General features: G+C 46.0%; 2 protein-coding genes across 4 annotated transcripts in view; both read left to right on the top strand.

Annotated features, from left to right (window-relative positions):
• The window catches only part of CACNA1I (calcium voltage-gated channel subunit alpha1 I), an 82588-nt gene extending 65568 nt beyond the window's left edge, over window positions 1-17020 (top strand). For 2 of the 3 annotated variants that reach the window (XM_031554341.1, XM_031554337.1), the window contains exons 25-35: window positions 523-632; window positions 1207-1340; window positions 1787-1857; window positions 5777-5855; window positions 6418-6539; window positions 7016-7354; window positions 7983-8129; window positions 12244-12360; window positions 12703-12868; window positions 13721-13917; window positions 16289-17020. In XM_031554341.1, the coding sequence (XP_031410201.1) occupies window positions 523-632; window positions 1207-1340; window positions 1787-1857; window positions 5777-5855; window positions 6418-6539; window positions 7016-7354; window positions 7983-8129; window positions 12244-12360; window positions 12703-12868; window positions 13721-13917; window positions 16289-16984 (2178 nt within the window). In that variant the 3' untranslated portion in view covers window positions 16985-17020. The remainder of the gene's footprint in view (window positions 1-522; window positions 633-1206; window positions 1341-1786; window positions 1858-5776; window positions 5856-6417; window positions 6540-7015; window positions 7355-7982; window positions 8130-12243; window positions 12361-12702; window positions 12869-13720; window positions 13918-16288) is intronic. The other variant, XM_031554342.1, reaches the window with a different exon arrangement.
• An 8601-nt stretch (window positions 17021-25621) lies between these two features.
• GRAP2 (GRB2 related adaptor protein 2) overlaps window positions 25622-25983 on the top strand; it is a 102187-nt gene continuing 101825 nt past the window's right edge. Inside the window, exon 1 of the mRNA XM_010710729.3 lies at window positions 25622-25777. The gene's annotated coding sequence lies outside the window, so the exon portion shown is untranslated. The remainder of the gene's footprint in view (window positions 25778-25983) is intronic.

Genomic DNA, 25983 nt, shown 5'->3' with positions numbered 1-25983 from the left:
AGTATGAGGTGCCACCAGTGCTGCCCATTGGTCACACTGGTCCCTGGTGGTGGAGAAGCTCACAGCTGAAAGATGACTCGTGTTAGTCCCAGAACAAGGCACGCAGGAGCTTCCCCCCATTAGAGATGGCATTTATACATGACTGAAGAACAACCCTCCTGCCTCACTCCTTGCCCATAGCTAGGCCAATGCCATTAATGTGGTGGCATCCAGATGACGTGTGCTATTGGCTGAAGAGGAGGCTGATGAAACCTCAGTGGAATCTCCTTGCAATAGCCGCCTTCTTCCCATTATGCTGAGAAGTGTAGGAGAAAGGAGCAGTAACTGATCCCCAGAACAACATGGGGTGGAGGGGCTTGCTGATGGTTGCCTTCAGTAGGAGGCCTCCATGTTCAAGTATAGGGAGCATGGGGCATTTTCCCCATCCTGTAACGAATCACTGGCACTCAAGAGAGACCCCACAGGTTATGAACTTGTTGTTGCTCTTGCCTCAATTCTTCCACCCTTTCTTTCTGCTGACAGTCCCTGGAGACTGCTCTTAAATACTGTAACTACCTGTTCACCACTGTGTTTGTGTTGGAGGCAGTTCTCAAGCTGGTGGCCTTTGGTCTACGTCGATTCTTCAAGGACAGGTGAGCAAAGGGTTGTGTAAAACATTTCTGTGGGACAGCTGGGCATTGGGAGGAGACCTCGAGGATGAATCCCTATCTGGAATATAGTAGCAGTCCCAACTATCTCCTAGTTCTGCATAGCAGAGATACAATGCCTGGGCAATAATAAGGTTTGTCCAAGAACTGTCTTTTTGTTGGCATCTGCTAGTTAGGCTAGAAAGCAAAGTAGGTGGGCTTAGAAACTGCCAGTTTTTTCCTGCCCTTCAGGCAAACTGGGAACATGCTGAAGCAGAACGTATATAATGAAGCTGATACGAAGTAGTGAGGCCATAAAAAGCTGAGCCCATTAGTCAAAGCATAGCACCATAGTAACACAGCTCCATGCTTTCAGATCAGGCTGGTTTGCCTCTGGCTGCTCAGGCTGTGTGCAAAGTGAATCTCTGTTTGTCTGCAAAAGCCCATACAGGCTGACTCAGAGTGGGGCCTTGGATTTATACGTGAAGAAATGTTTAGGTTAAAGTGAAAACAATTCACTTTATTTGTCAGGGAAGTGGAAAACCTCTTTTCCATATTCTCTTTGATTTTTCTTCTTAAGGTGGAACCAGCTAGATCTGGCCATTGTGCTGCTGTCTGTCATGGGCATTACCCTGGAAGAGATTGAAATCAATGCGGCTCTCCCAATTAACCCCACTATCATCAGGATCATGAGAGTGCTGCGCATCGCCCGTGGTGAGAGAGGCACGGGCAGGAGGCAGGGATGGAGGTGGCCATGGGGTGGGACCCACAGCAGTGACTCACTGAGCAGCGGCTGTAGAGGCACACACTCCTGCTGTCCTCAGCCCTGGAAGCAGAGAATGGAAAGGAGTAATTGTGATACACATTGCTTGGAGAAAGAGGAATCTTGGCCAGAATGTGTCTGGGTAAAGAAGAAGCCTGATAGGCATGGGTGGCAGAAATAGTGTATTTAGCAAGGAGCAGATAGACTGGAGGAGAAGGAACTGGGAATATAAATTGCAAAGATGTGGGAATGTGGGGACAAGGGGTACATTTCAATTTTTCAAGGGCAAAGGAAATCAAGGCTTCTGTCTTGTTCTACTGCCATTAGTAAGGTATGCAAAAGGATGAACCTTCTGAGCTGAGTTTGAGTGACACTTCTCATGTTTTTCTTGTGACAGTCCTGAAGCTGTTGAAGATGGCCACTGGAATGCGAGCATTGCTGGATACAGTCGTTCAAGCCTTACCACAGGTAAAAACCACAAGCTTCCCCCAAAAATCTTTCTGCACTTTTTTTTTTCCCAAATGGTCAATTCTCTTGGTTTCTCAAAGGCAATGCCCTTTAGTGGGCAATATTGGTGGTAGGTGGACAGTTGGACTAGATGATCTTAGAGGTCTTTTTCAACCTAGGTGATTCTATGATTCTGGGTTTACTGTGGCATACACGTACCTGCCTGAAAGGGATGCACAAGTTTTAGTGTTAAGTCATGGGAATACGGCTTACCTCACATCCCAGTTTGCCAGTGGGTGAATGAAATAAATCTTGATCCTGGGTAAGGGCAGGATTCTTCCCACCATGTCTAGCTAGTGTCTGTCATTTGTTGTCTGTAAGAAAGGGAGAGCAACTGGCAGCCATTTCAGGAGGAACACAGGTCTCTGTCCTTCTCACCCTTCTCTGCATGTTCCCCCTATTCCCTCCTCTCTCTCACATGCATTCCCGTCACTGCTTTTCTTAGCCAGTGCTTCCCTCTTCCTGCTTTCTTTTCTTTCTTTCTCCTCCTGGATCCCTTCACAATTCTGAGCCTCTCATGTATGAGAAGCAGTGACGCGCTCTGTTGTGGCTCACGCAGCCGGCGGTTAAGTGTCTACCACAAGACAGCTAGACAGAAGGATTCCATGAGCTGTGAGCAGCAGCTGTTCCTGAATGAGATGCTGACTTTACATAGGCTTCGAGCCTAGTGAGAGGATCCTTTGTGATGGAGAAGTGACCTGGGAGACTATTCCCTTTCCTTGGGGATCCTTGAGAGACAATTGTTAAGCAAGCACTAACGGCACCAAGTTTCTCTACTGATCACACATCAGATATTTCCCTGGCAGGCCCTGAACAGGCAGCTATCTTGCATGATATCAAAATGTACGGGGGTTTGTCAGTTGCTTTATCAGCGAATGTGCCAGTCTCCATGAGTGGCAAGGAGCTGAGAATCAATCTGAAAACAGCATGAGTAGTTTCATAAGGAGTTTACCTCTGATGTTAGTGGCAGACAGAGATGTCAATCTGAATTAGAGAAAACCTATAGTATGAAATCCAGGGGAAATTCTGTGATCTTTCCTGAATCCTGAGCACTGTCTGATTCCCCAGTCTTTTTTATTTTACAGTAATAATTTGTATTTTTGTAGAATGTTAATGATATAACTCACATCTAGGCTATATAACAGCATCCTTTGTCATCCAGGGTAGTTTGGAACTGAGATACACTGAACAATGTAAAAATTGAAGTGTTCTTGTTGGAGGCAGCTTGGTGCCCCTGAAGTTTATTAGTTCTGGCTCCGCTGCGCTAGACTGGCTCAGTGCAGTTCTTCTGCAAATTGCTCTTCTCCATTCCAGGAGCCACAACTACTGTTCAGCTCAGGCAAGGATCTGAAATGGAGCAGATCTCCAGATCCAAAGAAGAATCATAGAACCATTAAGGCTGGAAAGAATCGCAGAATCATAGAATGTTTTGGGTTGGAAGGGACCACTAAGATCATCTAGTCCAACCATCAACTCATCCCTGTGACCACTCTAGACAATGTCACTCATGTGACATCTCCCCTTGTTTTGAATACCTCTACGGGTGGTGGGGTGGTGGTAGCCCATGCCACTGCAGCACACTGTTTCAGGGAAGAAAAAAAATTCCAAATATCCAACATCTGCTGATGTGGTGCATTTGCTCTGCAGCCCGGATAAATACACACAGATAGTACGAGCTGGCTGAAGTGTGTTCAGCCCTCAGTAAAAGGATTCTGTGGTATATTTGCAGTTAAATGGTAGAACTCAACTTCTACCCTTAAAATATAGTGAATAAACAGGAGAGGGAGAAATGATAGAATCATTGGAGTTAGAAGGGACCTTTCAAGGTCATCCAGTCGAACTTCCATGGAACTGTTCATATCTCATGAAAATGTTTGTATCCATGTCACGCAGAGAAGCAGAGTCATCAGACATTGAAGGGTTTTTCTCAGGATGGCAAAGAGTGCAGCTGGAACTCAGTTCAAACCCTGCTCTGAGCCACAAACCACAAGGATATTCTTCCATGCTTTACAAATTCTTGCTTTTCTTCCTCACAGTCACCTCCAGACCCTTTTCTAACCAAGATGATCTGTCTTTTGGAGGTCATTAATATCTGCCATGATATCCTTCACAAACATATGTCTGAAGGTCTGGCTTCTAGGTATTTCCTGGAAGGTAAAAGTGAATAGTGCTATCTAGTATCAAAGCCTATGACCAATCCAGTTCCTATTGACTGGATTTTGCTTCCTTCTATAATGGCTTGCTTTCACTTAATAAAGTTATATAACCAATAGATCAAAAAATCACTCCATAGTTAAACCTGTGTCAAAATCTGCACACAAAGCAGGGCTAAAATCCCCCACTTTCACTGTTAAAAATTGCATTTTGTCTCCATATTTTACACACTGAGTCTTCAGGGGACAACTGAATTATCTGTAATATTATTCTCCAAGATTTATTGGCTTTGCCAAGAGAAGCAGTTTAAAATAAGCTGTCCTTTCCCTTGTGCTTTTTCCTCATTTCAGTCCTTCTCTTTGTGTTGCTAAAGCACAGACTCACACCAGGGATTTTGGCTTGCTAATGACATATAAGGCATCTCCAGTTGTCCTGTTCCAATTCTCTTCCTTTCTCTGTTATACTGCAACAATTCTTAATACTGAATAGAGCTTTAATTTTGGAGCCCTTTGGAAATTTAGTCCTTAGCTAAATTTTATTAGCCTCCTTTCTTTTAATGCCCTATAGACACAGACACAAAGGTGTGTGTTCAGAGCATTTACTATGGTGTCCAATTTAGTCATCAGAAATAATTCCTTCTACTGCATGTGTAGGGAGCCAGAATCTGGCAGCCCAGAGGAGTGGGTGTGCTGAATCATTCATTTCTTGCCTGAATTTGGATTTCACAGCAGTTGCAATGACTAAATTAGGTTCCTGAAGTAGATGATCCTAATAAAGGCCCAGCGACCACATGCACTCACAAGCATTCAGATCAGATACTATTCAGGTTTCAAAAAACACTGAATACCAGGTCCTTAATTCCCCACCTCCCTTTGCCCCACCCACATTAGTGATGTGCTAATTGTTACTAGCATTTTCAGCCTGCCACTTTTAAAACTGCTCTCCACATATAATTCATATGCCCCACATGCTGGGATGCAGGAGATTCAGAGGCAGAGCAGTGATTTTGGAAAGTGAGAATATGGGGGCAGCGCACATTGTTGGTTGCTACTTTTGTGTACCATGGAGCAGCAATCCTCCCATTGTGGAGTTTCTAAAACATCAAATGCTGGAAGCCCAGAAATCAGGTTTTGCTACATTTTTCACAGGATGCAGAAGAAGCTCTGCTTCCCCTCTTCACTCTTTTGTAGTCTCTTCTCCTTCTCTCCTCTCCACACAATTTAAAAGAGGCTCTTTATCCATCTTCTTTCCCATCTCCCTCCCCAAGCCCTGCTCAGCCCTCCACATATGGAGGGTTGTATCCCTGTCTCCATCTCTCTGGAGCTCTGCTCCAAGTATAACCTTGGGGAATTTACACAGCGTGGTGGGGCATGTAGCACTGCAGCTTTCTGTGTGCTGTTATCCATAGATTGACTCTCACTTAGTCAAAATGGGTTCATTTCTCTGAGCTCCTGCTCCAATATGCCTGCATTCACCTGACCAGCAATTGTACACTTTGGTCAGTACTGGCTAGAAACAGCATCCTTTGAATGTGCTGGCGGATCTTGTTCCATGGATGGCATAGTCGCTGGTGATTTCCAAGGTTACTGAGCAATTGTTTTGTTGCATTTGTATCCTGGGAATCTGTAGCTCTACTCTCCTGGCTTTGGAAGACAGAAACTAGTGTGAGTGCAATTCACGCTTGCCTGTTCAGATGAGGTAGGCTGACTATGCTGTTTGCTTTCAGGTGGGGAACCTTGGACTGCTTTTCATGCTACTCTTTTTCATCTATGCTGCTCTAGGAGTGGAGCTCTTTGGAAAACTGGGTAAGTCTCAAGCAGCCTGTGCTCTGGTGTGAGCTACAGATCTGCTGGGAGTTTTTTCAAGCTCAGTACTCGTTCAATAAAGGGACTGAATTATTCATTGTCCTTCATTCTCCTTTTTGTGAACTTGACATAAGCAGAATTTCTTTCTAAAATGTGATTGTTCTAACAGCTTAAAAGAACAAAAGTAGTTTCTAGTATTTCTTTCATTCTTAAACCTTCAGTTTTTCTTCACTGCATTCTTGGGTAATGCAGTAAGGCTACAAAAAGAAGTCAGTGAAAGCTTACTCATGTCTCTTGCTGTGGAATATTGATCATGGAGAAAGGCAACACAGTGATGTGTTGGGAAGGTCACCCAGAGCGACTGAGTTACACCACCAGTAGTGATTTTTTGACAGCAGTCAAGTGTTGTTGGGCAACAGCCCACTGACTGGCATGGTGCTGAGGCCGTTAGCTTAGGCCTGCAGGTTGTGAGGAGCCTGAAGTCCCCTTCCCCAGCTCCTGCTGTTGATCTCAGAGCATGTGGTGTGTCCCCCGTTGATAGCTGTGATCCCCGTTCTTACAGTATGCAACGATGAGAACCCCTGTGAAGGAATGAGCCGTCATGCTACCTTTGAGAACTTTGGGATGGCCTTCCTCACACTCTTCCAGGTGTCCACGGGAGACAACTGGAACGGAATCATGAAGGTAACTGGTCAGGGGGACGTGTGAGAAATTCTGACCAGAGCTCAGATCAGCAGTGTTCGTTGCTTTGGTTGGAAAGGGGGAGGAGCACAGGAACTGAGTTGCTAGATAGAAGGAAAGTTCTCTGCAAATATATGGTACTTTTGAGTGCGATGTGAGAGGGCAGAACTGCACAGCATCAATTCACACACCTGGGGCCACAGTGGCAGAAAAATGCAATGATCTGAAGGACTTAATTCTGTAGACCTTTGGGCATACTTGCTCTGAAGCAGAGAGCACAAATTGCATCTCATGATCAGATAATGTCCTTGATTCTTTGAGGACTTCGTGATTCTAGAGGCTGTGAAGTGATAGAACCACTGCTCTGCTCTTTCCAGTGGCATTGGTGTTTTTTGACAAAAAGATCAGACAAGCTTGCATTCTTACTTTAGTCCTTCCTTCCTTCCATCGTTCCCTCTCAAACCCAACTTCCTCTCAAGGATACCTTACGCGACTGCAGCCATGATGACCGGAGCTGCCTCAGCAACCTGCAGTTCATCTCCCCACTGTACTTTGTCAGCTTTGTGCTCACAGCCCAGTTTGTCCTCATCAATGTGGTGGTAGCTGTTCTCATGAAACATCTGGATGACAGCAACAAGGAAGCCCAGGAGGATGCAGAGATGGATGCTGAGATTGAGCTGGAATTTGCGCATGGACTGTGCTCCCGCAAGTCAGGCTCCTCCAAATCAAGGCAGGGAAAAGGAGCAGGAACAGGAGGCGGTGGTGGAAGAACAGAGCCTGAAGGACGTATGTGCACGAGATGCTACTCTCCTGCCCAGGTGGGTACACCTTTGAGCTTACCAACCAGACTGCAACAAGTGGCTGTGGGGAGAAGCCAAGGGGCCTAGATGCTTGAGGGCTTAGCAGTAGCAGGCAGACTCTTCCACTTCAGGGTGACAGATTTGCTTTCAGCAGTAGACTTTTGAGTTGGTAGCATTGTGAGGAGGCAAGGATGTAATAGCAGCAGGTCCTGTAGCACTGCTCGGCAGCTCACTGGCATCATAATGTAGGATCCTGAGGGTCAGCAGAAGAGGGATGGAGCAGATTAGCTGAAGCTGTGTTAGGAGCAAATTTGAGAGGGGAACTCAGGAGAAAAGAGAAGGGGAAATGGCAGATGGAGTGAAGCACACCAGCGGAGCTGGAAGGGAGGTGTGAGCAGTGCTGGGCTGCGCTGACAGTGAGTGAAGGCAGTCCATCCTTCTTTTTTGCATTGGATTTTGGCACCTTTACACACCCTAAGGAGCAAATGCTCCCCCTGTGACCCTGTGCAAGTACCTGCAGAACAAGATACTGCTCCAGATGAGTCAGGGTGGAGAATCCAGCCCCAAATTCACAAGGAACTTTGAAACAAAAGCTCGGCATTCTGAAAATGATTTCTCCCATCCTCCCCCCTTTCTTGTCCCCTAGGAGAACTTATGGCTGGACAGTGTCTCTTTAATTATTAAGGACTCCTTCGACGGGGAGTTAATGATCATCGATAACCTATCGGGCTCCGTCTTCCATCATTACTCCTCGCCGGCCATGTGCGAGAAGTGTAACCATGACAAGCAAGAGGTAACCTGCGTACGAGGATGCGTGAGGGGACTCTTTCCCCAAGACCTGCACATCCACATTCACATGCCCGCAGGATATCCAGTGTGTGCTCCTGGCTGTAGTTTGTGTAGGCAGAGGGCTTGGCCTGTGTTTGTCATCTATCATGTGCTGCTGAGACTGCCTTTGGTATGAGCCTGCCCTCCTTAGCCATGGGGGATGTTGGAGGTGGTAGAAATCTGAGATGTACCATGGTGTAGGTCAGGAGGGACTGACTGAGATGTAGATGAAGACAACATTGTGTTCAGTTCTGCAAGAAGAACAGAGGTTGGAGCTCACGGTGTAGAAAGAACTGGAAGGTTCACACTCCAGTAATAGCACTTGGAGACAACTCAGAGGAAGATTCTAGCATGTTGCATCTTCATTTGAAGCATGCGTTTACTTATTCCCCGCTGGGGAGAGTGAGCTATAAGCGCATGCTTACATGCTTTATTGAGTAGAGTTGCTGTCTGTGAGCCAGGATTGGTTTGTGGTTAAAACTGGTTAATGAGTTTGATAAAAACACTAAACAAAAATGAGCCCACTGAGAAAGTTTTAGATCCTCTTTTCTGGTGTAGATCCTGTTAGTTGACAAATGGGTTGCTGCTAAGAGCAGGACCGTAGATACTTTGGAGAACCACTTCATAAGCAATTTGTCTTTTCACGTTATAAAGCTTCACAGCAAAGTAGCCTGGGAGATGTTAGGTGAGAAATATAATTATTTTTTTCTCTGAAATCAATTTCTTATATTTAAGTACTATGGTCGTGATTAGTTTCATATCAGTAGCTGTTCTCATCTGTCAGTATATCACTACATCAACGGCAGTCTACACCATCTCCTTCCCCATAACTAACTTGATACGTTGCTCTTGCTTGTAAGGAAACCAGGAAAGTTGAGAAGAGAGCTCTTATTGGTAGATATCCACATTTGAAGATGACAATATTTCATTTGGCTTTGGACCCCTAGTTCTGATGCTTTACATTTTTTCAGTCTTTCAGCTATCTACTTATCCCAATAGCTTCCATTTGGAAGTATCAAAATGAGAAAATTGCTGTAGTTTCTCAATACTGCAACACTTAACCATGGATACTGCATTAATACTGTCAAATAACTGTTTTCAAATCATTGCACTTTCCAGTCCTTTATATAAGTCCTTATCTTCAGCAGTTGATGCTCAGCCTTCTCAGAAAAATAAGTCTTCCAAAGGTATTCCAGAATGATTGCCCTCAAATCAAGTCATTTGCAGCTAGTTTGCTGCATTTGAAAACCTTCCAGATAGTCTTCAGTATCCTGCTTGAGAATTAAGGCAACATCAATTTTCTTACCATCCCAGCTAGGAAACTGGATGGCAAAATCTTCAAATACAACCACAGCAAAGAGTTTAACAGAATAATCATTACCAAATAATTATTCTTAGTTCAAATTTTCTAATGGTTATTACAGAGCTATAAATTGATTTTCTAAATTGATATTTCACTGTATCTAAAATGTGGAATTGAAATGAAATTATCTATATCCATAGGAATAACTTCAATAGTGAAGAGTAGTTATTTTATTTCTCATTATATGAATCAAAGTGAAAGGTCAGGATTTTAAGTCATAGGTTGATTGTGATCTTCTCTTTGTATTTCACAGTGTGAAAACCAATGAGGAAATTCCAACAGAAAATCACAGCTAGACTTGAGCCCAGCACTAACACCAGCAATACACAGTCATTCATTAATCAGAGGATACTCAGGTGCATCAACATAAGCAGAGTTGTGCATTAGTACCAGTTGTACACTGCCAGAATGTACATTGTGCACATGGAATTGTACTGTTTTTATGTTGTCTTTTTCAGTACATGTGTTTTTTAACAAAACAGGATGTTGGCTGCACACCAAATCACCCTTAGCTTCGCCATTGTGAAAGTGATCACATTATCAGTAGAAAGGTTTTTTTTTTCCATTTCATTTGTAGTTTAATCCGAGAAGATGCTGAGCAGAGTGGATGAATGCAACACTTAAACATATGCTCAAGTTTTTAATATGTGTTAAGCTTTGTATTGCGTGGAGTACAAAGTGCTCAGTGTCCTTCTGAGTTAAACTGCTGACATCTTATTTTCAGACCAATTATTTGGAAGTTAAGGATTTTCCTAATCGTGGCTCTGCTTAAAAGATAGCTTATACCTGCAATGAGTTATTTTCTAAGGGATATGTGGTTCAGTGCCTGTGGTTGGTGTCTCAGGCAATTCATGCTTCTACTGAACATCCCATTAGCCCTGCACTGCCATTTGTTTCACTTTTTTTTTTTTCTCTTCATCTTTAGTTAAGAATATTTTTCAATATTCTCCAGGAATGGAAGCTACAAGAACATAACAGAATATTACTAACCTCTTCTTCTGTCATTTCTGTCCTTTCACTTTTGGGCTGGTTGACAGTTAGATGTGTGTATCAGTGGCTGATGGCATACTTAGCCAGTGAGCAGCAGTGAACTGTGTTCCTACACACACAGTTGATCTGCTCTTGACTTTGTTGATTGTGCTTTTTGTGTAGATCCCAAGCTGGCCAGAAATTGTGAGCAAGCGGTTCAGTGAAGAACAGCCAAATTCTGGCTTTTGTTGAAACCCTTTTTTATGGATGGAGAAGGGAGTCACAGATGTTGTCACATTTCAATTTCGCATTTCTACAAGCTGAAGGCTGTTCTGATGTAACAAGCACTTATGCAAGTAATGGATGAGTATGCACCTTAAATGGGACTGGATGAAGATGGTGTTTCTATACACAATTAATTGCTGACTGGTGGCTGTGTAGTGTGCTTGACATAACATCCTTGTAGGTTCTCTGGTGTGTGTATGCACCTCAAGCATCAAGCATTGGTTACTTTGAGCTCTCTGCATGGTTGAGTGACACCACGATCGAGAGTCAGAATAATATCCCAAATGTGGATGCTGTTTGTGCCCTTTATTTAAATACAGCTCTGTTTTTCCCTTTTGTTTATTCCAAATGCCTTATCCAAGGATGGAGACTCTTCCAGTCTCTGGCACAAGCCATTAAACTCCCAGCTCAAAGGAGTCATGTCTACAAATATTCCACCTGCTCTTACAGCATAGAAGCTGTACCCAGTTCTTGCGAACAAAAACACAAGAAAGGACAAAATTACTGCCCAGGAAGAAAGCTCTCCTGATTGAGACAACCTGGAATATAGCTGTTCAGTCAGATGCTGGTGGTGGGAACTGATGGGACTTTAGAGACCAGCTACAGAAAGTCAGAGAAGCATTAAGGTTGGAAAAGACCATTAAAATAATCTAGTCCAGTAAGTTGAGCACAAGACAAATAGAGTGGCTGCTTAGGCTACTAGAAAAAGGAGTATTGTAAGACAAGATCTGGCAGAGGGGAATTGTAAGCTTGCAGGAAAGGTGGGAGAGGGGTGTGGTGGTATGAGACAGGCCAAATGATGGAGAAAGCTCAGGCACAGGGCTAGAGCAAAGATGAGTTTCATGGATGAGAAAGATGCATAGTCAGACTTGGTTTCAGAAATCAAGAGAGAATAGTACAGAGTGGGCTGGAGGGGTTAATTTAGGGTTGGAGTACAGGAGGGAGGGTGGTGTTAGCTGAGATTAGAGATGAAATAGAAGATGCAGGGAGGCTGGAGGGAGGTGGGATTTCAGTGATGAAGGTAAGAGAACACAAAAAGCATGATACTGGCATGGACTGCAAGAGGCATGACTATCTCTGGAATGAAAGCATCTTTGTGTTGAAGAGGGCTGTCCTTGGCACCTTCAGAGACGGGTCTATTCCTCATCTCTCTATAGAGCAGACTGCCTTGTCACCAACCTGAGGGAGCCCTGGGACAGATTCGGGACTCCTTTCTACAATACTGGCATTAGGAGATCATGGATTGGAGATGGGCTGCTTGCAGATTCTGTGTTCAAGCTTCCTTAGAAAGTGGATTCTTCTGTCCAGCCCAAATTTGGGTTAGGCAGAACCTGATGTATCCAAGGAATATAACATAAAATTCATCTCGGGCCTACAGGCTTTTTCTTATCCTTCATAAGCAGTGTGACTGCTTGAAATGTGGGCTCTAGACATCTGATGACAGCTCCTTCCCTTCCTGCAGGTCCAGCTGGCTGAAATGGAAGCATTATCCCTCAATTCAGACAAGTCCTCTTCCATCCTTCTAGGAGATGAGTCAGATAATCGCAGCACTTCTCAGCTGAGTCCTAAGGAGACCAAGGTTAGCCTCAGGTGCTCATGGGCATGTTGCACTGTATTTCTGTCCCTGCTCCTCAGAAGTGCTCTGTGTTCATCCGTATGCCCCTGCTGAGGAATATAAAAGTTGGTCACTTTTCAAGAGTTTCTCCATAGAAGACAAAAAAGGGATGTATGTTTTTGAATGTTCTCTTCATCACTATTAATAACTGCCTTTGAATGACCCTGAATTTAAAGGATTTGAGTGTGAAATATGAGCATGTTTTAGCTAATTCATAGGAACCTTCAGAGACCTTTCCTGACAAGTCTGCTCTGTGATTTGCCGTTAAATTTCACCAGGTTTTGTCTTTATTTTTTTTTTTTCCAGGACGGCCAGGACAGCCCTGACTCCACTGAGGCAGGAGATCTAGGGGAATGCTTGCTTTCAATATCCAGCACAGATGGCTCCACAAACCCAGACAGTTACCTGTGTGAAATAGAGAAAACTCCTTTCAACTCAGTCCAGTCTTGGCTAAAGCATGAAGGTACCAAAGGTGAGAACAGCTCTCATCATTCCCCAGGATTGTGTGGATTGGTTCAGCTTATCTTCCTTCTTCCTGCGAGGAATGGAGGTAATGTGAGGCAGGGTTACACTAACAAAGAATTCATTTCAGTTCACCAGTCCTCGAGAGTGAAGATCATTTCCTTTTTCAGCTGGTAGATCTTACACACTCCTTCAGACTTGCCAGTGTGAAGCATCATGAAAAAGCTGCTTCCTATTTGCAGTAGTGCACCTGCCTGTGGTCAGAGCAGAGTATCAAAGAGACGAAGGGACACAGGTTTCAGTGACGTGCCAGCTGGGTAACCTGTGTTCGCTCTGCAGGGTAGATTATTGCTATCCCATGAGACCAAGCTCCTTGGATAAAACCAAAGGGAACATTTAAGACATCTGCCCTTTGTGGAAGTCCCACTGTTCTACTCCTGAGCACAGGTTTCTTAAGCCACCAGTTTATTTATCTCCCTTCATCCCCTGCTTTGCAGAATCTGGAATGAAAGCCCTCTGGCAATGATATCTGGCTGAATCAAAGCCTTATGGCTCAGCTTTTCTCTCCAAGAGCAGCAACAAGAGAGGCAAGCTGGGCTGTTGCTTTACGGCTCTGAGCTGTGTTAGATCTATAGGGTCTGATGCAGGTTTTTGCTATTGTGCAGAAACTGTGATTCATTGTGTGAACTCTAGACTGAGGCTTCTTGGCTAGGAGTGTATGTTGTCAGATATCCTCTATACACTGGACTTGCAGGACTCTTAGTGTAACAGCAGCAAAGGCACCAAATCAAGGTGGAGGACTCCTGAACTTTTTTTTTTCTTGTTTGTGTTCTCTTCCCCATTTATTTTGGTGTTTTCTCAGTCCCTCCCAGCCCCTTTTCTCCAGGTACATCTTGCCCTCTGTTACCTGTACCAGCAGAGTTTTTCCACCCAGCCATCTCTACTGCCCAGACAGGGCCTGAGAAGGTCTCATGTGCACATAACCTTCCTAAGATCTCTCTGCAAGGCTCATGGGCATCACTGAGGTCTCCGAGCGTGAACTGTTCACTTCTTCACCAGGTGAGGAACCCTACTTGCTTCTGCTTGGAAACCTTGATTTCCACATCACATGCAAAAATAGAGGCCTGAATAGGGAGGAAGGCAGACGAAGAAGAGAGGCCAGCTGTGGTCAGGGGCTGGGTGACTCTGATCTGACTTGGAAGAGCATAGGGAACCACAGTGTGTAGGAGGGCTGGGGAGGAGATAATTTTGTACAGCAAAGAAGGGTTGTATAGCTCTACCCCCTGAAATTACATACTCTTCTGCTTTGGATCAAAAAGCAGTCTGACAGCTGCAGCTAGCACCATGTAAATATGGAATCACATCATGTTTTAGCTCGCCCCTGGGCCCCATGCAACAAGTGCACTACAGCTACCTGTATGCATAGCAGCCACTGTGTGAGCCAGGGAGATGGCAGCCACACAACCACCTTGGTTTCACAGAATCACAGAATCACAGAATGGCCAGGGTTGGAAGGGACCTCAAGGATCATGAATCTCCAACCCCCCTGCCACAGGAAGGGCCACCAACCTCCCCATTCAACGCTTGACCAGGCTGCCCAGGACCACATCCAATCTGGCCTTGAAAACCTTCAGGCATGGGGATCCACAACCTCTCTGGGCAGCCTGTTCCAGTACCTCACCACTCTCTCTGTAAAGAACTTCCCCCTGATTTAGTCCAACCTAAATCTTCCCTCCCTCAACTTAAAACCATTTCCCCTTGTCCTGCAGTTATCAACCCTTTCAAAGAGTTCATTCCCCCTCCCCTCTGAAGGCTCCCTGTAGGTACTGAAAGGCTGCAATGAGGTCACCCTGCAGCCTTCTTTTCTCCAAGCTGAACAAGCCCAGCTCCCTCAGCCTGTCTTTGTAGGGGAGGTGCTCCAGTCCCCTGATCATCTTCGTGGCCCTCCTCGATTTTTCCTGGTGCTGTGGCTCTGGATCACATCCACACTCTGTTTCTGAGCTCTGTTTTCCCCTCGCCACTCAGCTCTTGCACCTCAGAAAGACACTGTCTCTCCCTCTGAAAAGGCATCTATTTCTCACTGAGAAGAAGAATAAAAGCACTGAGGGAAGATCAAGTGTCTCTGAATTGCAGAGGAGACAGAGACTGGAGTCCATCGGTGATCCCTCTTATTGTTCTTGGAAGTCACCCCATGAACAATTCCTGTTTCCAGGGACACTCTATTCCAGACAAGCTATAAAATAAAATCATGTGTTATCCAGTTTTCTGTGATAGACACTGTTAGCACAATACAAATGTGTATGAATTCATCAGGGATAAATTTAGTCTTGAGCTGAGGCCATTGATTTGTTGTGGTGTTGAAACTTCTCATATAAGTTTAGACATGAAGAAAAAGATCTCTGGAGATTGCATGGCACTGAAGGAAAAGTGCTGAGCCACTGTAAAGGAGAAACTGGTAAACTTCTCATTACGTGAGATAGACTGTATAGAATAGCTATGGTTCAGGAAATCAGATGACACTAAAAAGTGAGTGGTGCAGTCAATATGCTGGGAGGAAGCAGTGCCATCCACAGGGACCTGCACAAGCTTGAGAGGTGGGCCCATGCAAATCTCATGATGTAGACCACTTTCCTAAGAACAAATGAAGTGTGGGTTAAGTAACTAAGTACTGTCACACGGACATTAGGGTAATTTTCCCTTCCTCCTGAAAGGAGATTTGAGTTTTCTCCCCTAAATACAGCCACTTCTGCTTGTGCTAGTCAGAAAAATCTCTTTTCTCTCCCAAAATATTGCTGATTTTTTTAATGAGAGGAGGCTTCCTGAGGTCTCCGCAGAAGCCTATCTGCTTTCTGGCCAGCTGATGATTTTGATGTGCCTGCAGCCTGTCCATGTGGCAGGTTTACATGGACACCAAAGTAGTCCCGCTGCCTCCTGCAGTGACAGCAGAGCTCACAGACCCAGCATCCCTTCCCTCTGGTGGAGCATTTCAGGGGAGAGGAGAAGGTTCATCCTGGAGCAGAATGAGAGGGTGGTAGACATGGAACAAGTGGTCATGGCATTGAGTTTGCAGAAGTTCAACAGGCACCAACAGGCATGAAAAATGCTCTTAGCCATAGGCTCTGATTTTTTTGGTGGTCCTGTATGGAGCCCGGAGTTGGAATTGGTGATCCTTAGGAGTCCGCTCCAACTCAGGATATTCCATGATTCTGTGATTCTATGGAATCAAAGCTCAAAATATAGAAACTTTCCTCCCCCAGAAGGGAACATCCTTGGCATGCTGCTTTGGAGCAGGTTTCAGTTGGATTACAGTTGCCATTCCCACCAGAGGAGAGTGAGAGAAGAACTGGAGTTTATTTTCATAACTCAAATCATTTTGAAAAATAGTCTTGCTACTCTTCCCATTTGAACATGGTGTGTTTTCACCCCCCAGGCTCCTGAGAGCGACACGTCACTGGACAGTCGGAGCAGCAGCTCGGCGGGCAGCCTGCAGACCACACTGGAGGACAGCCTCAACCTCAGTGATTCTCCCCAGTGTACCCTGGACCTCCCAGTGGCCCTGTGCCCCATGCCGGCTGCTGGCGACCAAAGACCCCTGGCAGCCCCCCTGTCCCCCACTTCCCGTCGCCGCGGTCTACGAGGCCGGGGGCTCTTCACCCTGCGCAGCATTCGTCGGCACCAGCGCAGCCACAGCAGTGGTGGGAGCACCAGCCCTGGTTGCACCCACCATGACTCCATGGACCCTTCGGATGAGGAGGGGGCAGGAAGCAGTTTGCGGGGTGGAGGCAACAACAGCGAGCCCTCGGAGACCCTCAGCAGCCTCTCACTGACCTCCCTTTTCTCGCCCCCACCACCAGGGCTGACGCTGGGGAAGAAGTGCAGCAGCACCAGCAGCCTCCACGCCAGCCCTTCGCTCCGCCGTCCCGCTGCCCACCACACCAAGCCCTTCTACACCGTTGACCCCAAGGGCTTCCTCTCCATGCCCTCCTGGGTGACGGACTTCTGCAAGGACACCCCTCCGCCAGTGCAAGGAGCAGAGCCCGACGGCCCCAGCAGACTGGGAACAGGGGAATGTAGCTCCCCGCTGCCGTCCGAGCTGGGCGATGGGGTCAGCAAGAGGAACAGATGAGGGTCCCTGGGGCGTGGGGTGTGCAGAGTCTTTGGCCACCGGCACGGGAGCACATTTGGCAGCTGCTCCCCAGCAGCGATCAAGGATTGGGGAAAAGAACCAGGACAAACAAAAATTATAAATATATATATATACATAAATATATATATATATATATAGAATAAATACTCTGGTACTGTACCTCAGAGGCGTGGGAGAATGCAAGCAATACGGGAACAGTCCTGCCCTAGGGCAAGACCTGGACCATCACTGCAGAGACTACAGCAACAAGAAAAGGCCATGGGGCTGGGAGGGATAGGACCCTCCAGCCAGGCAACCTCTGCCTGTCAGCCATTTAGTTATATACATATACATATATAGAGAGAGATCAATTTATTTATTTTTTTTACTGAGAGATTATGAATTTCTGAAAGTGCTAAGGAGGACCAAGCGAATGGGGGCTGGAGGAGGTGCTATGCAGAACTAAAGAGGGTGGGAGAGCGGGGTGGGATGGAGGGAAGTGGGGTAAACAGCAAGGGAAGAGCACCCAGGGCTTGCCTCATGTTTCTGGGAACTTTCTTCTTATTCATGCTTCCATTTCAAACATTAAAAACTGTGGGCCAGGTCTTCAGGAGTAGCGTAAATTGGGCAAACAGTGATTGTGCTCTTCTGTTGGTACAGAGCAGTGGTGCTCTGGCTGGAGGGGATTCACTGCTGATTTACAGCAGGTGAAAAACAAACAACTGTGGAGTACAGGAAACAAACAGAGGTGAAAAGCCTGACTTTGAAGGGAGTGCGAGAGCACAGCAGGCATGTTCATGGGTGGAGGGGATGTGAGCTCCACAGTGCATTTGTGTGGCTGTTTTGTTGGTTTTCTGCTTTTCATTTTGTTCTAAAAGAAAGAATTGCAAGGGTTATAGGGAAATCTGGAGCAGGAGAGGGAGGGGTGGGGAGTGGGGGGGTGGGGTAAAAAAAGGAAGGGAAATTGCACATTCATTTGCAGTAATTGTGATATTTTCTTTTAGAAGCCCAAAGGTGCAAAAACCATCTCTAGAGAAACCTATTATTTTTGTATCTATAGCTATATATATATATACACACACACACACACACACACACATATATATATATAAAGAAGACAAAAACTAGAATTTTAAAAAGGACAAATAAAAGCAAAGAGGGCTTCAACATAAATTGTAGTGGGCCCTCTGGCTGGATACCAACCCTGCCCCAAGTCCCAGCAGGAAGACCCTAAGAGAGCATCCTTGGCTCAGTGTCAGCTCTGTTTCTCCTCCAGCATCACCTCCATCCTCTGGCATTTTGCATTGGTGTTGCTGGGACAGACCCCTGCTCAGCAAACAACCGCAGATGTGAGGAGCAGAGAACACCAGCTGTGTGTGTATGTGGTGTGGCAGATGTGAGGGTGCTCGTGTGTGTTGCATACTGGCTGGCTCACTGCATAGTGAGAAGGGGAGAGGAAGAAGGAGGGTGTTATGGCTCGCCTTGTCCTACATCACAGGGCACCATCTGTATGCTGCGGGGTGGCTGTGAAGGCAGATCAACTCCTTGAACCAAGTCCTGCCTCAGGACCCAGGATTCAGTCCAGCAGATGTGATTCTCTCCCACGTGGCTGCAGAAGGATCTCCGGGGCCATGTCCCCTGCTCCCCTTCCAGCAATGTGACTGCACACATCTCTCCCTTGGCTGGGGCCAGCCTGCATCTCCCCTGGTTTTATACTCTGCCCAGGTTTGTGGGTAGGTAGGAAAGGGCATCAGAAGCTACCTAGGAGGGGGGCATAAAGACTTCCCATCCCTTTTTTTCCACCAGATAAAGAGGGCTGCTGCCACAAAGCTCTCCTTGCTGGCATTTGAAGCATTGCAGAGAGTGGGTGGCAACACCACAGACTTTCTAGTTTTATCATTACCTGTCTGATTACTAAGCTGCTGCTGCATCTTGCGAACTGGAATCGTAAATAGTAATCACATTGAATGGGACAAACAGTAGAAAGGAAAAAGATAATTGCTACATGGACTTGACTTATTATCTGAAAGGAGAATTTGTTGTCTTACAAGTGTGCACATTGACTGCGGGGAGGTCAGACCTATGGGCAGAGGACAGGAGAGCCCAGGTCCTTCTCCCTGCAGAAAGACTGCTGGTCTAGATTTATTAAAGCAATAATAAGGGTCTTTAAATGCCTTTTTTGCACTCGTCGTTCTTTGGGTGAGTCACCCCTGCCCACTCCCCCAGAGGCAGAGAGGAGAGATGAGGCACACAGAATCATAGAATGACTTAGATTGGAAGGGACCTAAAATGTAATTCAGCTCCAACCCCCCATAATTCATTCCCTGTCTTTGGGAAAGGAGGATGGTCAGTCCCAAAAACTGAACATCCAACTCAGTCTGCATGAGATTTCCAAAACAAATTTAAAAAAAAAACCTAAAAATATAAAATCAACCCAAGCCCTACATATCAACGTGTAGATTGTTTCCTGTAAGGTGGCCTTAAGTCCGGTTGGACAAGGTGATCTATCTCAGTAGTCTCTCCAACCTTAATGATACTATGATTCCATGATAAGGGGACTTGGAGGTAGGCCTCCATGGTGCTAGAAGCTCCCCTGCTATACTGTCACGATAGATACATGGCCTGCACTTGAGATAGTTGGGAGGGAAGAGGTGTCACACCTCAGGAAAAGGTCACCTATCAGCACTCTTCCCTCATTAAAGGGAATAAAGCCCCACTGAAGATGCAGGTGATGCTGAGACACATCTCAGCAAGTCTCTGCTGGCCTTTGTTCACCCGGTTGCTTTCATCACCACAACGTGAGCAAGCAGCAGGAAGGATAGATGGATGCCCAGGCTGAAGGCCTCAATTCCTCCTCAGAGGAGCTCAAATAATCTGCTTTCTCTGCAGAATCCCCTCAATTTGTTTTGCAAAGGTCCTTGAGTGTCTGCACCACTGCTGGTCATGGAGTGACTTACAGCCCTCAAGATATTATCTCCATTTATTCTCAGTGCCCTCTGGAAGTGACTTGCAAGGGGAAATCTTTGCTTCACTATTGTTTGGGGATCATGGCAGTCCTTCTGTGCCCTGTGAGGCCTCCCTTTCACCTCCTGCTGGGGTCATGCCACAGACTGCCTCCCTGCAAAGACTTTCAACCTGAGCCATATGACTTGAGCAGAAGGCTTCTGGCTTTGGAAGGAGGTTGCCATGGAAACAGAAGTCTAGGTTATCTTTAGAGAATATTTTGTCTCTCTCTTTTAATTATTTACCAACTGCTTGAAGGAGGAAACATCCATCCTTCCTAAGGAGGAGGACACAGGATGATAACACCCAGCAAGAGCCTCATGTATCTGCTGGGGCTTCCTGTGGTAGGGTGGGCTGCAAGCTTTCTCTCCTGTATTTCCCAGGTCTGCCCAGCTGTCAGCACCTGCAAAAACCTCCATCATTACCTGCCCACATTCCAGACAACACCTGATGGCAGCCTAGGATCTGCCCAGACTCCCATACTCCCACTTCCCAGCAGGGACCACTTTGCAGCAGCTTCTGTTTAGATGCTCCTTGCTATCACCAGCGCAAGATCACTCCTTTTTGTCCTACTGCCGCTTCATACCCTTCTCTCCCCTCCATTTGCCACCAAAAGCACCTCCTCACTCTGTTTGATGCAAAGTTCCTCCTTATGCTCACATACTTCTGCTTTGTCCTTCTTCAGCTTCTGCATTGCCAAGCTAGATGCATTTCACTGTTATCTTACCTTGCCATCCAGTTCATCATTTTTGCTAAGCCCTCTGTGTATATTTTGCCTTAGAATCGTAGAATCATTAAGGTTGGAAAAGACATCTAAGATCATCTAGTACAACCGTCAGCCCATTACCACCATGCCTTCTTTTTGGCCACGTGGGAACATTGCTACCTCATTTTCAGCTGGCTGTCAACTAACACCCCTAGATCCTTTTCCTCTGCTACAGGCTGTATTGCTGTATGGAGTGGTTGTGATCAAAGTGCAGGACGTAGCACTTGGTCTTGTTGACACCCATATAATGTCATCAGCCCACTGATGTAGCCTGTCTAGGTCCCTCTGTAGGGCCATCCTACTCTTGTTCGGATGAATACTTCCCCCAACATGGTGTCATCTGCAAACTTACTGAGGGTGTACTCAACCCCCTCATCCAGATCATCAATAAAGATATTAAAGAGGCTGGGTCCCTCTGGAGAACCTACCCCTGGAGAACACCTCTCATGATCTTATTGCCACATCCTTCAGTTCAGCTCAGTGTAGTTCATTGCAGCTGTAAAGCAGCACCCATCCAGAGTGGTTCCCACCTCTTCTTTCACCTAAACTCCTCATCTGCTCCAACCTGCTCATGAAAAATGCACCAGCATTCAATATTTTTTCTAAGCCCAGAGACCCTTTCCCAGAGCTGCTACATGAACAAGGTGTACTGCTGGAGTTACTCCTCCTGGCTCATCCATCTTCATATGTCTTTCTCATCCCGGCTACCATTAGGTTAAAAACATGAGAAGCACTAATCAGTGTGCACAGTTACTTTTCGTGGAAAGTCAGCAATGCTGTGCGTTTGGTGAGGTATTGGAACAGGCTGCCCAGAGAGGTGGTGGAGTCACTGTCCCTGGAGGTGTTCAAGAAAAGGGCAGATGTCATATTGAATGACATGGCTTAGAATGGTCATGGAGATGGGTTGATTGTTGGACTAGATGATCTTAGAGGTCTTTTCCAACCTTAACAATTTTGTGATTCTATGTTTTGACTTCTCTTCCAGTGAGATGTCTGTAAGGCATCACAGCAAGTGTCCTCTATACTCACAATGAGAGCAAAAGGTGTAGTTGTAGTGGTTTGAAGTAGAGACTTATTTTGGCCAACGTGCTTCCAATTGCCAACAGACAACTGAAAATTTTATTATGGAGATGTGGTGGTAAAGCAGCTTCACTTTGCTTGTTCTCACCACCAGAACTGCACAGAGAAGAGGCAGATTAAATCCTGCTGATTTTCTGGTTGGCTGCAGTACAAAACATGCAGCACACCTTGTAGGAGGTATTCGGTGCTTCGCAAAGGCAGGCCCCTGGATGTATGCCATCCAGATCAGTTTGTCTGCATGTGATCTAAATTTCCAAATATTCTTTTTTCTAGTCTTCATAAATACATTTTTTTTAATGAGATGTGTCTTACTTCTCAGTTTTTCCATGTTATTTTTGTTCCTTGCTAGGCACTGGTTTGCAGTAGGAACTCAGTATCTCAGTATCTTTGAATTATTATTCATTTCTTCCCTCTCATTTAGATAAATATATTTCTTCTATTTTCCCTTCTGCATATTTCCAAAGCCCATATTTATTTCTACTAGAATCTTGACACACTTTGAACAAGAGCTGGCAATGTGATATTCAATATTTATGCCTCCCGGCCACTTCCAGAGCAGATGTGCTCAGTTTACAGGCGAAGAGTTCTCACTCCCATCAAACCCAGCAGCCCAGCCATCACTCTGCAGCATGCCTCTTCTGCTCAAGCAACTGTCTCAGCAATCTGGGTTCTTCCCTTTAGCTCGTGCAGGTGGTGGGATCACACATATGGCAGGGTACATGCCCCCCATCAATGCATTTCCAAGGACATTTTAATAGTATCATAGAACAGATTGGGTTGGAAAGGACTTTAATGCCCACCCATTTCCATCCCCCTGCCTTGGGCAGGGCTGCCACCCATCATCTCCGGCTGCTCAGGACCCCTTCCAACCTAGCCTTGGGCACCTCCAGGGATGGGGCACTCACAGTTTCTCTGGGCAGGCTATTCCAATTTTCCTGGAGGCCAGCACACTTCAACCCACATACAAGGGGAAGCATCATGGAAGAACCTACAATACATGACATGTGCATTGGGAATTATCTTTAACACCTGCTAGTCCTCACGATAAGCTTTGCCCTTGAACTACCACTGCTTTAGATATGAAGTGCCAGGTGAGCTTTCCTCTAAAACAACCGCTGTCACCTTTAGCAGCTTCTAATCCTTGCTGGGATGATAGCAATGAAAGCAGATGACCCCATTTCTCCTCTCAATTAAGGAGTCACAGTTAATTTATGCTCCCATTTACACACTTCTCCCACCTCTGAGCCTTGTGAGGGGTTTGTTTCAAGATACAATCTGCTAAACACATACTGGATAATAATAGGTATTTCTAAGAAAGAGTCAAGAGGAATGTCAAGGGGTGGCCTGGATAAAAGTTCTGCTTTTGTGTGTGTGTTTTCTCTACTTACATATTCCCCACACATGCACACCTACAGGTACACTTATCTTTCTTGCAAATCTTTAAAAATGACCTCCCATTGAGCACAAAGTTAATAACATGTGAAAGACTCTTAATCACAGTTGGCCACTGATTAGTTTCTGCTGCTATATTAAGCTCAGACATAGGAAATAAATTAGAAAATTTAAATAAAATAAAATAAAAGTAACCAACAAGGCTGTATTGCTTGCTGCCCGTTACAGAGCCTTTGCCTCCACCTGGGGCTGGGGTTGATGGCTCCATCCCATGCTGGCTGGAAAGCAGCCCTTCCTTTCGTGCTTGGATGGACACAGTGCCCTAATGTTTATTTGTGTCCAACCAGGCAAAAATACAGCCTGCATAACAAAAAAGGTGGAAAGGCCTGAGGGGAATTTGCACTAACGATAGGGAAAACTAGTTAAGGGTCTGGAGGAGGTGAAGATCTGGATCCTGGCTTGAGACTGGGCAGATTTGCCCCGAGGGACACCCTCCAGGTACGGGTTTCTTCCTTCCAGCCTCCTGCTGGCTGCTGCTGCATTTTCCTGCTCTGTAAACTCTGCAGGAATCAATGCGGCAGCTAAAGTGGCACTTTTGACATTTGAGGGAGAATTATCTCAGAAGTGAGTATATAAATCTGATTCATCACCAGTCCTGATGGCTCATCAAGTCCCTGGCAGCAGCCCCATGGGTGCAGCACCCATCGGCTCTGAATACGTAGGTAGAGTGGGAAGGAGGCAGCCTGTCCAGTTGCATTGTTTGCTTTGCACTGGTGATGATGCAGTGGTATCATTTTCACACTGAATGCTAATTTTCTGCTTTGCTGGCCTCAGAATCTCCTCCATCCGTCCCCTTCATTGCAGCAATTAAAGGACCAGGTGCTTGATCCGAGACTCTTGCAATGAGTGTGGTTTTAATCAGTGTGTGCAGGAGAGAGAAATGAATGCACGAGAGCGGGGAGTGGGAGAGCCCTATGCTTCAACAACAGGCTGAAATGCCCCCTGTTGTGGCTTCTTCCCCCAAGAGAAGGAGAGGCCATTTCACATCAGTCCTTGCCACTCTGCTCTTCTTGGGGCAGCTCAGTATTTATGTCTGAAGGATGAAGACCATCCTGTCTGGTCCCCAGCAAAGCTATAGCTTCCTGCCACTGCCACCATCCTGAGAGGATAGGCACTGTGAGAGCCACAGCAAAGTGACAAAACATCCCTGAGATACAGAGCTGCTATCAAAGGTGTGGGAGCTGATGTGAGGGAAAGGGGTTGATTGCAATGCTAGAACAGAGACAAGCTCCCTTGGAACATTTCTTCAGCTTGCCCATTGAGTTTATCCCAAGTCTTTCCTACATGCTACTCTCCTTCTGCCACTAACTCTCCTGAGCTTGTGAATGTGGCTCTATGGGTGAACATAGGGGCAGGGAGGGGGATCAGTCACGAGTCCCTTTCTTCCTTAGTCCCACCATCCACTTCCAGCATCATTTCTGCTACGTCTGCTGCTGGTGGGAATTGGCTTTGCCAAGTATGAGCTATAAGGTATATGCATATATATTTTTGACAAATTTTTGGCACCACAACATAAAAAAGAAAAGATATTAGAGAGTGTCCAAAAAGGGCTACAAATGGAGAAGAGCCTGGAGGGCAAGAACTGTGAGGAATGGCTGAACTCTTCTGGTTGGCTCAGCGCAGAGCAGAGGAACTGAAGGGAGGCCTGATGGCGGCTGCAACTCCTCACAGGGAGCGGAGGGGGAGCGCTGAGTTCTGCTCTGTGTGAGAGCGACAGGGCCCAAGGGAACGGCGTGGAGCTGCGTCAGGGGAGGGGCAGCAAGCGGTCTGCACCACAGGGCGGTGAGCATGGAACGGGCTGCCACGGGCAGTGAGCTGAGCGCGGGCCTGCTGGAATTCAAGGGGCATTTAAACAACATCCTCAGAGAGAGGGTTTGGGTTTGGGGTGGTCCTGTGTGGATCCAAGGGTGGGAATCGATGATCCTTGGGGGGTCCCTTTCAACGCAGGATAGTCTATGATTCTGATATCAGGTCTAACACATGCCATGTCAGGTCTTTGAGAGCACCCTTAGAGCTGTGTGCATGGCTGAAACAGGAGCGCTTGCTGTGAAGTCCTGACGCCTCTAGGTACTCGGATCCCTATCACTTATGGTGGCAGCAAGAAGTAAGAAAGGTGGGATTTATCCAAAATCAAGGATGCCTTATTACTCAAGGAACACCCACCTGAAAACTTGGCAATAAAGAGGGGGAATTGGCTGTCAGGCCAAGCTAATTCACAGTTAGTGAGTACTGAAGGAAGCTGGAGGTAGAAGTAGATAAAAAAGGAGTGAAAAATAGTTTCTTTGTTCTTCAGAATTTCCTTGACTGTTACCTGTATGTTTCTGTCAGAGTAAATAAACGAATCTTTTCCTGTGAATGCTGCTGACAGCCAGACTGGTGCTCAGACACTTGCAAAGGTATGTTGTTCCTCTGTGTGATGCTGTGGCACTGCTTTCACCAAATGCACCAACGAGAGAAGCCGTGAGACATCCTCCTTTGGGTCTCAATCCCAGGTATGTTCCAGCATCTACTGACTTCTCTACTACCCCTTTCTTGCCTTTGTTTTGTGAAAGCAGCAAATTCTTCCTGGTGTGTTTTATGTGATGTTCCTACTTGAAAGCTGACTCAATCATTACATTTTGCTCTCTTTGTTAATCTCAGGATTAAGAAACTGCCACACGAGTGTGACTTGAGCTTTAGGAAATGTTTCCCCCCTTTT

This window comes from Meleagris gallopavo, chromosome 1 (assembly GCF_000146605.3).
Source record: "Meleagris gallopavo isolate NT-WF06-2002-E0010 breed Aviagen turkey brand Nicholas breeding stock chromosome 1, Turkey_5.1, whole genome shotgun sequence".
Lineage (NCBI taxonomy): Eukaryota > Metazoa > Chordata > Aves > Galliformes > Phasianidae > Meleagris > Meleagris gallopavo.
This window is presented reverse-complemented; position numbering and strand designations above follow the sequence as displayed.